This window comes from Amblyraja radiata, chromosome 15, assembly GCF_010909765.2.
Source record: "Amblyraja radiata isolate CabotCenter1 chromosome 15, sAmbRad1.1.pri, whole genome shotgun sequence".
In the NCBI taxonomy this organism is placed as follows: Eukaryota; Metazoa; Chordata; class Chondrichthyes; order Rajiformes; family Rajidae; genus Amblyraja; species Amblyraja radiata.
The window spans coordinates 49,854,515-49,870,789 of NC_045970.1; the positions used below are offsets into that span (position 1 = coordinate 49,854,515).

The 16,275-nt window shown below is 45.1% G+C and overlaps 1 protein-coding gene across 4 annotated transcripts in view; it reads left to right on the forward strand.

Annotated features, from left to right (window-relative positions):
* Window positions 1-468: 468 nt before the first annotated feature.
* slc25a16 (solute carrier family 25 member 16) overlaps window positions 469-16,275 on the forward strand; it is a 34,071-nt gene continuing 18,264 nt past the window's right edge. Inside the window, exons 1-4 of one of the 4 annotated variants that reach the window (XM_033034414.1) lie at window positions 469-705; window positions 8,557-8,683; window positions 11,569-11,661; window positions 12,127-12,260. In XM_033034414.1, coding sequence (XP_032890305.1) covers window positions 8,593-8,683; window positions 11,569-11,661; window positions 12,127-12,260 — 318 coding nt within the window. In that variant the 5' untranslated portion in view covers window positions 469-705; window positions 8,557-8,592. Of the gene's footprint in view, window positions 706-742; window positions 805-8,556; window positions 8,684-11,568; window positions 11,662-12,126; window positions 12,261-16,275 lie in introns of those variants that run through there. The other 3 variants (XM_033034412.1, XM_033034411.1, XM_033034413.1) reach the window with 3 other exon arrangements.

The window sequence follows — 16,275 nt, forward strand, 5'->3', positions numbered from 1 at the left end:
CAGAAGTCAGTGAGTATTGTTGGGGACATATGAGGCCTGGGCGATGTGGAGAGGATGTTTCCACTAGTGGACGCATCTTTAGGTAGGAGATGAGGGAGAATTTCTTTAGTCAGGTGGCGAGTCTGTGGAATTCATTGCCACAGAAGGATACATGTAAGGCAGAGATCGACAGATTCTTGATTAGTTTGGGTGTAAGGGGTTATGGGGAGAAGGCAAGAGAATGAATGGGGGTTGAGTGGAAAAGATAGATAGATCAGCCATGATGACTTGAAAGCCGAATGGCCTAATTCCTCAATTACGACATGACATGCCTTCTGAGGAAAGAGGGGCGCTGGTTGGCCTGCTCTCTTGGCCTACTAATGTTTACATTACGCGTTGTGGTGTTGCTGCAAGTAGTGTATCATATGACAACATATACACACACACTTCACCCGTGTGCAGTTTTAGATGCATGCATTTGATTCAGGCTGTGTGCACCAACCAATGCAAACCGTGCTGCAGGTTGCAGCCGCGCGGTCATTTGCTCCGGTGATCGAGAGGCGGGCTGCGCGCGGAGGCCCGGATGCAGTGGCCATCGTCGGGCTGTTTGTTAACGGACGAGGCCGCGGGGGCGGCGGCCAAAGGTCGGTCAGTCAGTCGCTCGCTCGCTCGCACTGTCTATCGGTCTATTAACTGGCGGCTGAGGCGAGAAGAAGCCGAGATAAGGTCAGTGGGCTGCGCGCTGGAGAGAGGGAGCTGCTGGACGAGGGGTTGATCCCGAGGGAGAAGGATCATGTGTGGGTGAAGGTGGTGAAGCAAGATGGAGTGAGTGGTTTGGCGCCCCTCGCACGTGTATCCCCAGTCACCGCCCCCCTTTCTCCTCCAACGTGCGCTCCTCTCCCTTTATTTCACCACCTTCCCAATCCTACCCTTGTCCCCAACCACCACCCTGCCTTCACTCTCTCCACCCCCCACCTCTTCCACCAAAACCCCTCCATTTACTCTCCGTCTCCTTCCATCCATATCCCCTCTATCCACTCCATGTCGCCTTCCACACCTATCGCCTCCCTCGCTTCTTCCACCCATCCGTCTTTCACCCTTCTCCCTGTCTTCTTCCACCCTTAGTCCCCCTATCCCCTGCCTCCCACCCCTACCCCCGCCTTGCGCTCCTCCCCTCCTCCCCCCGCCTTTCCTCCACCCTGCCCTCTCCCCCGCCTTCCACCCATCCACTCCTCCCCCCTACCCCTGCTTTCTACCTGGAGGTAGGAGAAGTCCAGAATAAATCGGGGCCGGCAACAGATGACAAGGAAAGGTGGAGCCCATAATTGTTGACTGTGAGATTAGATTGTTGGCATTGCTACCATCTGTGCTCTGTAACCCCTGATTCTAAATGGAAAGATCCTCATTGAGTCCAATGTCATTGATTAACAGCCGCATCGTTATATTTGTAAACCTCAGTGCAAAATCCTTCCAATTATTTATTTCCACTTGTGTACATTGGCGCAGATTAGCAGTGTGATTCAGGCATTACTGTGGGACACAAACAAATGCGAGTGAGTTCCTGTCTGGTGGCGCCACCATGGGGCGTCCAGTGGCGCAGTTTGGAGAGTTCTGTACTGCCTGTGCATTGTGCAATCTTCCAGTGACTTGGTATAGTTTCCTCTGGATCCTCCCAGTTTCCTCCCACATCCCAAACACGTGCAGGTTGGTAGCAAAGATTTGGTTGGTAGGTTGCAGAAATAAAGACATGCAGAAGAACTTCAGACCCTATCTGAAGAAGGGTCGTGATCTGAAATCTCACTAGGGATGCTGCCTGCTGCGTTCGCGAATCGGCCGCTTATTAATTGAGACCGTGGCTTCACTTTACCGCGAGTACCTATGTCCCGCGATCGGAGCACTTTTTCCCGGTAAGTTTTCGCAGGCAGCTCCGAGATTAGCTGTTAAAGACTTATTACTCTACAACAGACTGGCATTAGTGACAATGGTTAATTTACTGTGTTTTGAATGAAAGAATGAATTTATTCACATTATAAAAGGGATTAATTAAACGCCATACAGATAGATTTTCATGAATTCAGACTTTAGATTTTACCTTTTAGTTAGAGTTGGTCCCTGGCTGTCTAAATCTTTGTGTTCCAGGACCTCAGCAGGGACTTTGCTTTCAAGGCTTTCTTGCACTTGAATCCACTTCGCAGCACTTTCTTCAGCCTTTTTAATGCTTTTCCCACTACATACAATTACCTGCTGCAAGTTTCCACGACATTTATTCCACAGAACAACAAATCGGAATCTCCAGTAAAACAGGCATCTGTGAAGCCCCCTCAGCCATTTTGTGTGCTAGCCTGAAACAAAGCGCGTGATTGGCCAACTGGTAGACAACTCAATGTTAAACGTGCTTTGATTGGACTAAAAATCACCCGAAATTTTTCCGGTTTTTCTCTAATTTAATAAAAAAATGTGCAAGTCTTCTTCATATCGAGTTTCAGGGGTGATTTATATAATTTTTTTTTACACAATATGTGAACATTTCATGTAGTTTGGTGACTTGGGTCACGAAATCCCATTTCTAGACACATTTGTGATGCTCGGCCCACAGCCTATAAGGAGGGAAATTAAGGATCGTGTTATACTAAAGATAGACACAAAGCGCTAGAGTAACTCAGCGGGTCAGACTGCATATCTGGAGAATTTGGATAGGAGACATTTCAGGTCTGGATCCCTCTTCGAAGAACAGTCCTAACCCAAAACATCACATATTCTCTATCTCCAGAGATGCTGCCTGACCCGCTGAGTTAATCCAGCAATTTGGCTCTATCTCAGGTTGGTGGTTTGATAGACGCAAAATGCTGGCGTAACTCAGTGGGTCAGGCACCATCACTGAAGAAAACAGATAGGCGATGAATCATCGGGAACCTCCTTCCGACTCCAGAAGGTTCCTGACCTGAAAAATATAACGATGGGAAGGGTTTCGGCCCAAAACGTTGCTTATTTCCTTCGCTCCATAGATGGTGCCGCACTCGCTGAGTTTCTCCAGCATTTTTGTCTACCTTCGATTTTCCAGCATCTGCAGTTCTTTCTTGAACAAATATAACGATGCGGCTGTTAATCAATGACATTGAACTCAATGAGGATCTTTCTATGTAGAATCAGGTGTTACAGAGCACAGATGCTGCCTGACCCGCTGAGTTACTCCAGCATTTTGTGTCTATATTTAGTATAAACCAGCACCAGCTGTTCCTTTTTATTACAGGTTGGTTGGTTGATTAACCGGTGTAAATTGTTTCCCTTGGATGATGATGAGGAGAAATGTTCCCCAGAGGAATGTGGGGAGAATAAAATGATATTACTGATCCTCTCCAAATCACAAGTGATAGGAGCAAAGTTGTGCCATTCGGCCCATCAAGTCTACTCTGCCATTCACCATGGCTGATCTATCTCTCCCTCCTAACCCCATTCTCCTGCCTTCTCCCCATAACCTTTGACACCCGTACTAATCAAGAATCTATCTCTGCCTTTATAATATCCATTGACGGCCTCCAGAGCCTTCTGGGAAAAAGAATTCAACAGATTCACCACCCTTTGATTAAATAAGTTCCTCATCTTCCTCCTAAAGGAATATCCTTTAATACTGAGGCTGTGACCTTTGGTCCTGGACTCTCCCAGGATGTATACGGATGGTTTTCTAAGCCAATATGTAGAGGAACCAAAAAGAGGGCAGGCCGTCCTAGACTGGGTATTGTACAATGAGGAAGGATGAGTTGGCAATCATGTTGTGCAAAACCCCTTGGGCAACAGTGTTCATAATATACCAGCATTCTGCATTAACATGGAGAGTGACACGGTTAATTTGGAGACAAGCGTCCTGAACTTAAAGAAATGTAACTGACGGTATGAGACGGGAATTGGCTAGGATAGACGAGCAAATAATACTTAAAGAGTTGACGGTGGATAAGTAATGGCATAGATTTAAAGATTGCATGGATGAATTACAACAAATGCTCATCCCTGTCTGGCATAAAAATAAAACGGAAGGCAGCTCAACCGTGGCTAAGGAGGGAAATTAAGGATAGTGTTAAATCCAAGGAAGAGCATATAATTTGGCCATAGAAAGCAGCAAACCAGAGGACTGGGAGAAATTTAGAATTTAACAGATGAGAACAAAGGGATTAATTAAGAGGGGGGGGAAATAGAGCATGAAAGAAAGCTTGCGGGGAATATAAAACTGATTAAAAGCTTCCATAGATATGTGAAGAGGAAAATATTAATGTAGGCCCTTGCTGACAGAGACTGGAGAGTTGTGAATCTGTGGAATTCTCTTCCCCCCCCCCCCCCCACCCCACCCCACCCAACAGGTCCCCCCATAAATGTGGCACCTAGGCTGGGTGAGACGGCCGATCTCGACCTCATTCAATGTCTGCGCTGATTGGCAGGTCAAATTTGCCCTCTGCGGCCAGGGGTCAGGAACTCCAGCCCAGCCGTATCAGGCAAATCCGTTCCCATAGCCGATTTCCGAGGCCGACTATGTGGGCTGGTACCCTCTACGCGGACCGTTCTGGTATCGTTTGACTCTTTTTGGAGACTGTGACTTCTGTTGATCCAGCAAAACGGATAATCCAGAAAAGCTCCTGAACCAAGGGTGCTGGAAAAACGGCGGTGGGCCTGTAGCAGGTCGTTTGCTTATATCTGTTTTTCTAGAATATACTTTCAAAGGGAAGGCAAGAGAATGGGGTTGACAGGGAAAGATAGGTCAGCTATTATTGAATGGTGGAGTAGACTTGATGGGCTGATTAGCCTAATTCTGCTCCTAGAACTTATGAACTTATTAATGCCATTGAAGAGAGAGCAGATGGACAGTATTTGGAAAAATGTGTTCAAAGTATCCTTCGAGGGCAATCCAACATGCTTGCTTGACTCCGGGAAATTTCTAACCATGACTGTTCAAAATGGAGTGGGAACATTTGGGACGGTGTTGCAAGCTTCAAGTCCATGCCTTGGCTCCAAACACCATCTGTGTGTAAGCCAAAAGAAGTGCATCCCTGCAAATTCTGCCCTGACTTAGAGTCTGTGGTTCCTACGGGACCAGAGTGGAAACAATCCATCCTCATTTCCGAGGGACAGCCAAAGAAGACCACCTAACATGCACGAATAATTCTTTTCACTGACATGTCAGTTTATTTGTCTTAAATTTAAGATAAATAGAGATGCCTTGACATCAGTAAACTCGTGGTAAAAGTGCAGACATAAAACCCGTTGGTTTTGCATGACTTACAAAATATTTCTCTTAATTCATCCTCTGCATTTATCTGCGTTAGTGGCAATATGGGATCCAAGGTGAGCTGGCAAATAGGATCCAAAGTGTACAGAAAGGAACTGTAGACGATGCTTTATACCGAAGATAGAGACAAAGTGCTGGAGTAACTCAACGGGTCAGGCAGCATCTCTGGAGAAAAAGGATGATGTGACGTTTCAGGTCAGGACCCTTCTTCAGATTCGAAACGTCACCCTCCTTTTTCTCCAGAGATGCTGCTTGACCCGCTGAGTTACTCTAGCACTTTGTGTCTATAATAGGAACCAAAACTGGCTTGATGATAGGCAGAGGGTAGTAGTGGAAGAGTATTTATCTGAATGGAAGTCTGTGACAAGTGGTGCACTGCAGGGATCAGTGCTAGGACCTTTACTGTTTGTGGTATATATGAATGACTTGTACGTGTATGTCAGAGGTATGATGATGTTTGAAGGTAACACCGGTTTTGGTGGTGCTGAGAATAGCATGTAAGCTCATCTAAGGCTACTATAGGATATAGATCAGGTGAAAAGTTTAGTGGAGCATTGACAGATGTATTTTTAATCCTGATGAATCTGAGGTGACTTAACAAAGTATTCAGCGGGCCAAGCAATATCTGTGGAGGGAAGTGGGCAGTCAAATTGATGGGTGAAATTGTCAGCACCAATGCAATTGTTAACATCGCGGATAAAAAGTCTGGGAATGGTGCCGGAGTTAGAAACATAGAAAATAGGTGCAGGAGTAGGCCATTTGGCCCTTCGTGCCTGCATCGCCATTCAATATGATCATGGCTGATCATCCAACTCAGTATCCTGTACCTGCCTTCTCTCCATACCCCCTGATCCCTTTAGCCACAAGGGCCACATCTAACTCCCTCTTAAATATAGCCAATGAACTGGCCTCAACTACCTTCTGTGGCAGAGAATTCCAGAGATTTACCACTCTCTGTGTGAAAAATGTTTTCCTCATCTCGGTCCTAAAAGATTTCCCCCTTATCCTTAAACTGTGACCCCTTGTTCTGGACTTCCCCAACATCGGGAACAATCTTCCTGCATCTAGCCTGTCCAACCCCATAAGAATTTTGTACGTTTCTATAAGATCCCCCCTCAATCTTCTAAATTCTAGCGAGTACAAGCCGAGTCTATCCAGTATTGGTTTAGAACAATGACTGCGCTGCAGAGATAGGTGTAGCCAGGGACCACATGAGTGCACATGGCTACACCTTTAGTTTGTAGTCTAATCCACGTCTTGTACAGTTGTAACATGGTGTTCTAACTTTGGTATTTAGTGCGTTGATTGATGAAGGCAAGCGTGCTAAATGTCTTCAAGACCTTGTCTGCCTATGCTACCTTTAGGAATCAATATACTTGTACCCCGAGGTGTCTCTGTTCTACAACGTTCTCCAGGGGCCTGTCATATACTGTGCAAGTCATGCTTTGGTTTTAACTTGTCAAAATGCAACTTCCTCTGGCTTCACATTTCATGCCTATTCTCTCTTTATCTCACACCTTTTGTCTTTTCACCTCCTGGTTTTTGCCCTGTCATCTGACAATCAACCCCACCCCACTTGCTGCATCCCCCTATCACTTCTCTGGCTTTGTCCTGCCCCTACCTCTCTTCCAGCGTTTTCCCCTTTACTACAGTTAGTCTGAAGAAGGATCCCAACCTAAAAAGGCAATTATTCAAGTTCTCCAGAGATGCTGCCTGACTTGCTGAGTCACTTCATCAATTTGTGTCTCTGCATGCTTTGCCCTATTTCCCCAGTTGATCGGGGTCCTGTTATAATCATAGCTAACCTTCACTCTCCACTTTTCCACTAATTTTTGGTATCATCTGCAGACTTAATAATTGTGCCAAAATACATTCTCATCCCATCATTCATTGATGACGAACAACAATGGACCCAGCACTGATCCCCTGTGACCCAGTGCTGGTTAACTTGGGAAACCACTCTCCACTACCATCCACTGACTCCAACCACAAAGCCAGTTTTGCATCTAGTTGACAACTCGCCCTGAATCCCACGCGATCTAACATTCTACACCAGCCTACCACCCAGAACCTTGTCAATGGCCGAGCTAAAGTCCACGTAGGTGTCTGAAAAAGGGTTTCAACCTGAAACGTCACCTATTCCTTTTCTCCAGAGATGCTGCCTGACCCGCTGAGTTACTCCAGCATTTTGTCTTACTTCCATATAGATAATCTCTACTGCCCTGCCCTCATCAATCTTGTTGGTCACCTGTTCATAAGATTCAATTCAAATTGGCAAGATCAGATTTCCCACGCACAGAGCCACGTTGACAATCCCTAATCATTCCTTGCCTTTCCAAATGCAGGCAGTTCCGGTGTGCCAGAATCACCGTACCAACTTTTCTATCACTGATGTGAGTCTCCATGGCTTAAATAATGGCGCAACATTAGCCGCCCTCCAATCTTCGGGTACCTCCCAAACAGCTGGCAGTGATACTGATATCTTTGCCAGGGGCCCCAGCAATTGCTTCCTGAGCTTCCCACAATGTCCTTGGATACACTTAGTCGGATACCGAGAATCGATCCGCCTTTATGTTCTTTAAAACCGTGAGTATCTCCACTTTTGTAACGTGGAGATGTCTTTGACATCATTAGGCACTTCTCCGAAACCCCTTGCGTCCGAGACCTTCTCCACAGTAAATCCAGATCAGAAGTATTCCTTTAACATCTCAACCGTCAATATGCCTATAATTGTGGACTTCAAGGAGACTGCAGATGCTGGTATCTTGAACAGTAACTCGAATAAAAATAGGGCCCCAAAAGGATGAACGTGGTTGTATGTGTGTGAAACCTGTTTCCATGTTGTGTGACTCCATGACCACACCAAGACTGCTCCAAAGCTCTTCCCAAGACCATGGCTCTACCATTAAGGAGGACAAAGGCTTCAGGCACACAAGATCCCCTCATGTAAATTCCCCTTCAAATAGTACATCTCCAAAGAATATCACTGTTTCTTCTTCATTGCTGGTCTAATCCTTTCCCAACAATACTCTGCGAGCATCTTCACCAGAATGACCTCAGAAATTTATGATGGGGGGGCTTCTGCCATCTTACACAGCTTCTGGATAGCGACAAGAAATGGTGGCCTTGTCAATGATTCCTCGATCCTGGAAAATTAATACATTAAGAGAAAAAAAAAATCCCTCTCACTGTTGAATTCAGAATTTTTGTTCCGAAATATGAAGAAATGATAGTGAAACTTTGTATGGTATCTTGCTGTTAAATAAACGTAATCTAATTTATTTCCTGTTTTTGCACTGCAGCTTAATCATCCGTGAATAGATTGGGACTCGTTCGTCATGACAACGGAAGCCCCCATCCCTGGCAACGCCAAGCCTCACGCCCCTGCGCATCAAAACTATTTTTGGCTCCGCTCCTTCGTAGCAGGAGGTAACTATAAATTTGAATAAATTGATCATAGTTTTATACCTATTGTAGAAACACAAACCCTGTATAAAACTATGAGGTGCGTGGAAAAGGTAGAAAGCCAGCCTTTTTCCTGGGTTAGCGGAGTGCAAAACTGGAAGGCATAAATTTAAGGAGATGAGGAAGATTTAAAAGGAACCCGAAGGTCAACATTCAACAGGATGGTGTTTATATGGAAGGACTTCAAAAGGAACTTGGAGAGGGTGGTACAATGTAATAAACACTTTGGAAAGGTTTTAAAAGACATTCTGGGCAGATTCAAGGAGAGGAAATGTTTAGAGGATTATGAGTCAAATGCAGGCAAGGGGTGCTAGCTCGGATGAATGTCTTGATCGGCATTGAGTTGGGCCAAAGGGCCTGTTTAGTCATTACAGCACGTAAACAGCCCCTTCATCCAAGTCGTTCATGTCCCATCTTAGCCACTCCTAATTGTGAGCGTTTGGCCCGTATCCTTTTTAAACCTTTCCTTTTTGTACAGAGAGTAGTGGGGGCCTGAAACGCATTGCCAGGAGCAACAGAGGAGCCAGTTAAGATAGTGGTGTTTAAGAGGCTTTTAGATAGGCACGTGCAAGTGCAGGAAATAGAGGGACATGAATCATACGCAGGAAGATGAGATCAGTTTAACCTGGCAACATGTTTGGCACAAACATTGGACCCGTTCCTGTGCTGCATTGTTCTATGTTCTACCCATTTCCATGCTGTATTTCTCCAGGACTTTATCAGGTTGTAGCCTGAGATCCTTTCTTTGCTCCGGTATCTCTTGATACTTCCAAGGATCTATGTTTTTTCTGCTCGATATGTTAGCATCACCTAAAGAGAGAGTTTGTGCTTCCATGTGTATGCTGACGACTCTTGGTCCTGCCTTTTCTCTTAACCTCTCCATTGTGTTTAAATAGTTTTGTTGATCGTCCAAGAGAATCTATTGAAATAACTAATCAACAAACAGTCTTCTTCCCCCTCTCCTATCTCTCCCAAAACCAACCCTCCACCCTCTCCTGAAACCTGGCTGACCATGCACCGTTTTTTTCCCCCCCTCCCCCTTCTCCTTCCCACTCCATCTGTACAATTTACAACAAATTTGCATATCACAGCATTTCTATCCCTGGGCTTAACAAGGGTTTGCAACTCTTTATCCTTTCGGCTCACACCTGTTTCTTCATCTCTGGCATTTGTCCAACAATTTGGCTATCAAATAGTTCCCTCACCTGTGTTCACCTATCACTGGCGTCGCTCTGCCCTGCCCCTCCTCACTCCCAGCTTTCCCACCCCCTACAATCAGTCTGAAGAAGGCTTCCGACCCAAAACATCACCTATCCATGTTTTCCAGGGATGCTGCCCAACCCACTCCAGAATTTTGTGTCTATTTTTGAATCTGCTTGATTGTTCATAAGGTCATAAGGAATAGGAGTAGAATTAGGCCAATCGGCCCATCAAGTCTACTCCACCATTCAATCATGGTTGATCTATCTCTCCCTCCTAACCCCATTCCCCTGCCTTCTCCCCATAACCTCTGACATCAGTACTAATCAAGAATCTATCAATCTCTGTCTTAAAAATATCTACCGACTTGGCCTCCACAGCCTTCTGTGGCAAAGAATTCTACAGATTCACCATCCTCTGACTAAAGAAATTCCTCCTCATCTCCTTCCTAAAGGAACGTCCTTTAATTCTGAGGCTATGATCTTTAGTGGAAACATCCTCTCCACATCCACTCTATCCAAGCCTTTCATTATTCTGTTTGTTTCAATGAGGACCCCCTCATTTTTCTATACTCCATCGAGTACAGGCCCAGTGCTGTCAAATGCTCATCATAGGTTAACCTACTCATGAGATCATGGTTGAAAATTTGGTTCCTCTTCACATTGGAAAAGATGCTCATCAACTGAGAGGGTAGACCGGGCCGAATTGGCATGTCTATATGAAAGATTAATACTCTTGCACTATGGCACTGTAATTAATGTGCACAAACAATTAGTGGGGCTTGAACCCACACTTCTGACTAGGACAATGGTCAATTTTAGCTCCTTCGTTCTATTATATGTATACTTTGTATATCTATGCAAATAGTATTTAGATGTTGCAGATTCTCTTTGTTGGTGTTGACAAAGGGGCGCCGCACGATTGGCAGCCCCGCCAGCAATCTGTTTGTTTTTTCGTCTTTTAAATTTTTTTTAGTGTGTGTTAAAAGTTTGTGTAAATGTTCGATTTTATTTATGTGGGGGTTGGGGGAAACTTTTTTTTACAATTTCTTACCTTGCCGGAGATGTGATTACTTTCCGGATCGTGGCTCCGGTCGCTCGGCAGCCTACCATCGATGGAGCTGAAGGCCTCCTTGGACTGATCTTGGGCCCCACCGTGGGGCGTGGACTTGACATCGGAGTCGATCCCTTGCCTGGGTTCGCTCCAACCTGCGGACTTTACATTGAGAGCTCGCAGTCTCAGGAGGTCCAACGTCGCTGAAGGTTTGACCAGCCCTGATGCAGGGTTCGATTGCTGGCGCGGGGGAGCTGACATCCCTGCCGATGCAGGAGCTGATCGCCCCGATGTGGAGGGCCAAAATGCCGCCGGCTACAGGTGTCAAGATCGTCCCGTCAACTGAGGCCTCGACACCCCCGACCGTGGGAGAGCAAAGGGAAGAGATTGAACTTTTTTTTCGCCTTCCATCACAGTGAGGAATGTGGAGGAGTCACTGTTGTGGATGTTTATGTTAAAATGTGTTATGTGTGTTCGTTGCTTTTTATTTGTATGACCGACTTGGCAAATTAAATTCCTCGTATGCTGCGAAACATACTTGGCTAATAAAGTATTATTGTGATTGAAGATAAAATCTAAATTTGTTTTTTACGTAGGTGTTGCAGGATGTTGTGCAAAGTCAACTATCGCCCCCTTGGACAGAGTGAAGATTTTACTACAGGCTCACAACCGTCACTACAATCACCTTGGTAATTACTCTCAAAAATCTGTCCCATCTCCTGCACCTATTTGTTTGATTGTAGACCAATGCAATGTAACTTGGAGAACTCGGCCAAGTGCTAACTGATGTATGAGTTGAGATTAAAGATACTGAGGTACTTAATTTCCCTTGCACGCTGGTGATCTTTGTGAGACTTATGTTACTTTCTACAAACCTCCAACTCTTGTCCGCCCCCTGTCCTAATTAAAGGTTCAGAGTCCAGGCCAGCCATTTCTGGACCTCTGCACATTGTTCAAGAACGTTCAATTTCTAGACGGACTTGATTAGATTCGGATGCTAAATTTGTAGGTTTGCTTTGCTGCTGAAATTTGAGTCCAGTGGCAGAGCCTAGTTTTCTCACTGTTACTCTGGGGGAAATATTGGAGAATCTGGTTGAAGGGGGTTTAACGATTGGCGACACCCATGAAATTAAAGATTGTGACCTTTCTTACAGGAGTGTTTTCTGCTCTTTGCGCTGTGCCAAAGAAAGAAGGCTTCCTTGGATTGTATAAAGGTAACGGAGCTATGATGGTCAGGATCTTTCCATACGGCGCCATTCAGTTCACTGCATTCGACAGATACAGAAAGGTAAAGTTAGTTAACTCAATAGTAGTGATATTGAGTCAAGTTGTACTCTCTCTATTTCCCCACGTGGAATCATCTTCTGTTCCTCCTCACCCTCCGTAGAGTGAAAGTCATTCAGCATGGAAACGGGTCTATCAGCCCAACTTGCCCATGCTGACCAAGATGCCTCGTCTGCACTAGTCCCTGCGTTTGGCCTTGTCCAGGTGCCTTTTAAGTGTTGTTATAATACCTGCCTCAACTACCTTCTCTGACAGCTCATTCCATGTCCCCATCACACTCTGTGTGGGGGAAAAATGTTGCACCTCGGGTTCCTATTCAATCTTTCCCCTCTCGCCTTAAACCTTTGTCCCTTGGAGCATCCGGGGAAAACCCATGCAGTCACAGAGAGGATGTCCAAGCTCCGTATAAGCCCTCCACTCCCCAGAATCCATAATTGTCGTTATTTCAGTGAGCACAAAGCTGCAACATTTCTCCCTTTCCCAAATTGATGAGTTGCGGAGATTGCTGGAAGTGCTATTGCCAACACTAATTGCCCATGCGTAGAGTGGATAATTAAAGGTCAACCACATTGTTGTGGTTGGTGCCGAATAAAAGGTGGCAATTTATTTAGTCATTAAGCTAATAACTAATAACAACAAATAACGAAAATTATTTAACTAATAACTTAAAACTAATTATTTTTCTGATGAACCAGGTGGAATTTTACTGGTTTCAGTGTTACCATTAAGAGTAGCTTTAATTTCAGATTTGTTTAATTACATTAATTTAATTTATTCTGTTGTCATGACATGATTTGAACTTGTACTTCTGGATCAATGGCCCCATTTTTAGGCTGTTAATCACTTGCGCTCTGTCCACCAAGGCCTGCTGGATTTCACAGATGGTAACCATTTTAATTCCCCTTTCCATTCCCATATATTCCTTTCTATCCTTGGCCTCCTACATTGCCAGGGTGACGCCACATGAAAACTGGGGGAACAACACCTCTTACTCCGCTTGGGTAGCTTACAACCCAGCGATATATCTCTTAAATTCTCCAATTTCAAGTAATATCCCACACCCACCTCTCTTTCCTGTACAGTAAGGAACTGCAGATGCTGGTTTAAACCGAAGATAGACACAAAATGTTGGAGTAACTCAGAAGGGGCAAGCAGCATCTCTGAAGAGAAGGAATGGGACCCTTCTTCAGACTGAAAGTCACGGGAATGGGAAACGAGATGTAGACAATGATGTTGAGTAATATAGAACGAATTCATGAAAGATATGCAAAAAAGTAACATAAATAAATAGGTCATTGTTAACTGTAACTAGGTGAGAATGAAAAGCTGGTGTGACTTGGGTAGAGTTGGGATGGGAGAGAGAGAGAGAGAGAGAGAGAGAGATAGGGAATGCAGGGGGTACTTGAAGTTTGATAAATCAATATTTAAACCACTGGGTACATACAACCCTGCAGTATGAATACTGATTTCTCTAACTTCAAGTGACCCTTGCATTCGCTCTCTCTCCGTCCCTCTGCCACCCAAGTCGTACCAGCTTCAAAGTCGTCTTGTTGAGTCTCATTGTATGTACTCGTTCTCACCTAGGCCACAGCTAACAATGGCCAGTTTCCTTTATCATCATTACTTTTATGCATATCTTTCATTAATTTGTTCCATATCTCTCCCCACATCATTGTCTATAATCTCTTGTTTCCCTTTCCCCGGACTCTAGGTCTGATGAAGGTTCTCGAACCGAAACATCAATTCCCTTTCTCCAGAGAGGCTCTCTGACCCACTGAGTTCATCCAGCTTTTTGTGCGTATCTTGTGTTCAGCTATCGCCATTTTACTATTGGGAAATACTAACTAAGTTTGAAATTCTCCATAGGCCAGGCATCCTGTCACAATGCCAAGTCTGGGCCAACATTATTAATAAATTGTGCAATTAATTGAAGCCGTTTGGCTTTTACATATTGCACTACAACAGTTTGTGAGCATTCTTTTCTATTTCATGCTGAGTTAAATTAGAATGTATCGTGGTATGTTATTAGTTTGAGTTTATTGTAACATGTACTGAGGTACAGTGTGAAAAGCTTTATTTTGTAGGCAATTCAGTCAAATCAGATAATACCATATGTGAAAAACTTTATAAACCCTTGGTCAGACCTCAGTTAGAGTGCCACGCACAGTTCTGGTCACCAAAGTATACGAAGGATGTGATTATGCTGGAGAGGCATTAGGATGGAGCTGATCAGTTCTGAGGAGAGACACAAAAAGTTAGGTCTGTTCTCCCTGGAGTGGAGATTAAGAAGGGACATGATTAGTTTAAGATAGACACAAAATTCTGGAGTAACTCAGCGGGACGGATAGCATGTCTGCAGAGAAGGAATGGGTGAAGTTAGTTTAGTTTAGAGATACAATGCAGAAGCAGGCCCTTCGGCCCACTGAGTCCATACCAACCAACAATCCCCGCACATTAACACTACCCGACACGCACTAGGGACAATTTTACATTTACACCAAGCCAATTAACCTACATACCTGTACGTCTTTGGAGTGTGGGAGGAAACTGACGATCTTGGTGAAAACCCACGCAGGTCACGGGGAGAAGGACAAACTCCATACAGACAAGCACCCGTAGTCGGGATGGAACCCGGCTCTCTGGCGCTGTAAGGCAGTAGCTCTACCACTGCGTCACCGTGCCGCCCTACCCCTTATAAAATTGAGGGGTATAAATAGAGAAGAGCGCAGCGAACCTTTAGCAGTTTCAGAGGCTGATAAAGTTAGAGGATGTAGGATTAGGGTGAGGGAGAAAGGATTCGGGGGGGGGGGGGGGGTCTGTGGCGGGGGGCTCCTTCACCCACTCAATAGTATGTGACTGGAATGCACTGTCTAAAAGAGTGGCTGATGCTAGGTTGCTGACAGCATTTAAGAAGTGCATAGATGAATACTTGAATTACTTGGGCATGCAGGCTATGGACCAAGTGCATGGGTGATGGGTTCATGCCAACGAGCGCCCACTGGTCAGCATGGATGAGTGGGCTGAATATCCTGATTCCATGCTGTCTCCAGCGATAGAGTTGCTGTCTTACAGTGCCGGGCACCAGAGTTCAATCCTGACTATGGGTGCTGACTCTACAGAATTTGTACATTCTCCCTATGAGTCATCTCCAGATGATCCGGTTTCCTCCCACATCCCAAAGACGTACAGGTTTGTAGGTTAATTGGCTTTTGTAAGATTGCAAATTGTAAGGGGTGATCGCTGGTCGTCATAGGGCCTTTAGACTTGTGCTGTTTCTCAAGTCTAAAGGTTTGCGAAATATCTCTGCTCATTGCTGTGAACCCTTGGAATTCTCTACTGCAGGGTGGCTGTGGAAACTCAATTTATCACCATTTAATGGTTATATTCATTAGAAAAAATATAATTATTATTTGAATCTTTTACACAAAGGGTGGTAGGTATTTGGAACAAGCTGCCAGAGGAGGTAGTTGAGGCAGGTACTATCGCTATGTTTAAAGGAACATTTGGATGGGATGTTTGGAGGGATACGAGCCAAATACGAGCTGGTGCGAGTAGTGTAGATGGGGCATGTTGTTTGTTGTGGGCAAGTTGGGCCAAAGTGCCTGTGCTGTATGACTCCAATTTAAATTCCCTTTTTTCCTCTGGTCAGTAGTCTTGGTATCCAGGTACTCATCCAGTAATTGGCTTCTATGCTATCACACCTCTGGGCAGTACGTTTTTCTGTGAACTGCAGCTTTTTTGCAGCATCTCAATGTGTTGGACAAGCAATGGTGATTCTACCTTTGCGCTGTGTGGCTCTTTGGTCAGATGATCTCATGGTTCTTTTGATATAATCTCATGACACTTAGAATTTATCAATACACGGGTTCCCCCCCCCCCCCCCCCCCCCCCCCCCAGAAGTCCCCTTAGGCCGGGTGAGGCAGCCGATCTCGACCTCATCGGGACTTGTGCGCTGATCGGCGGGTTGAATTTGCGGCTGGGTGGCCTAGGCCGACATTGCGAGCCGATATCTCGGTACA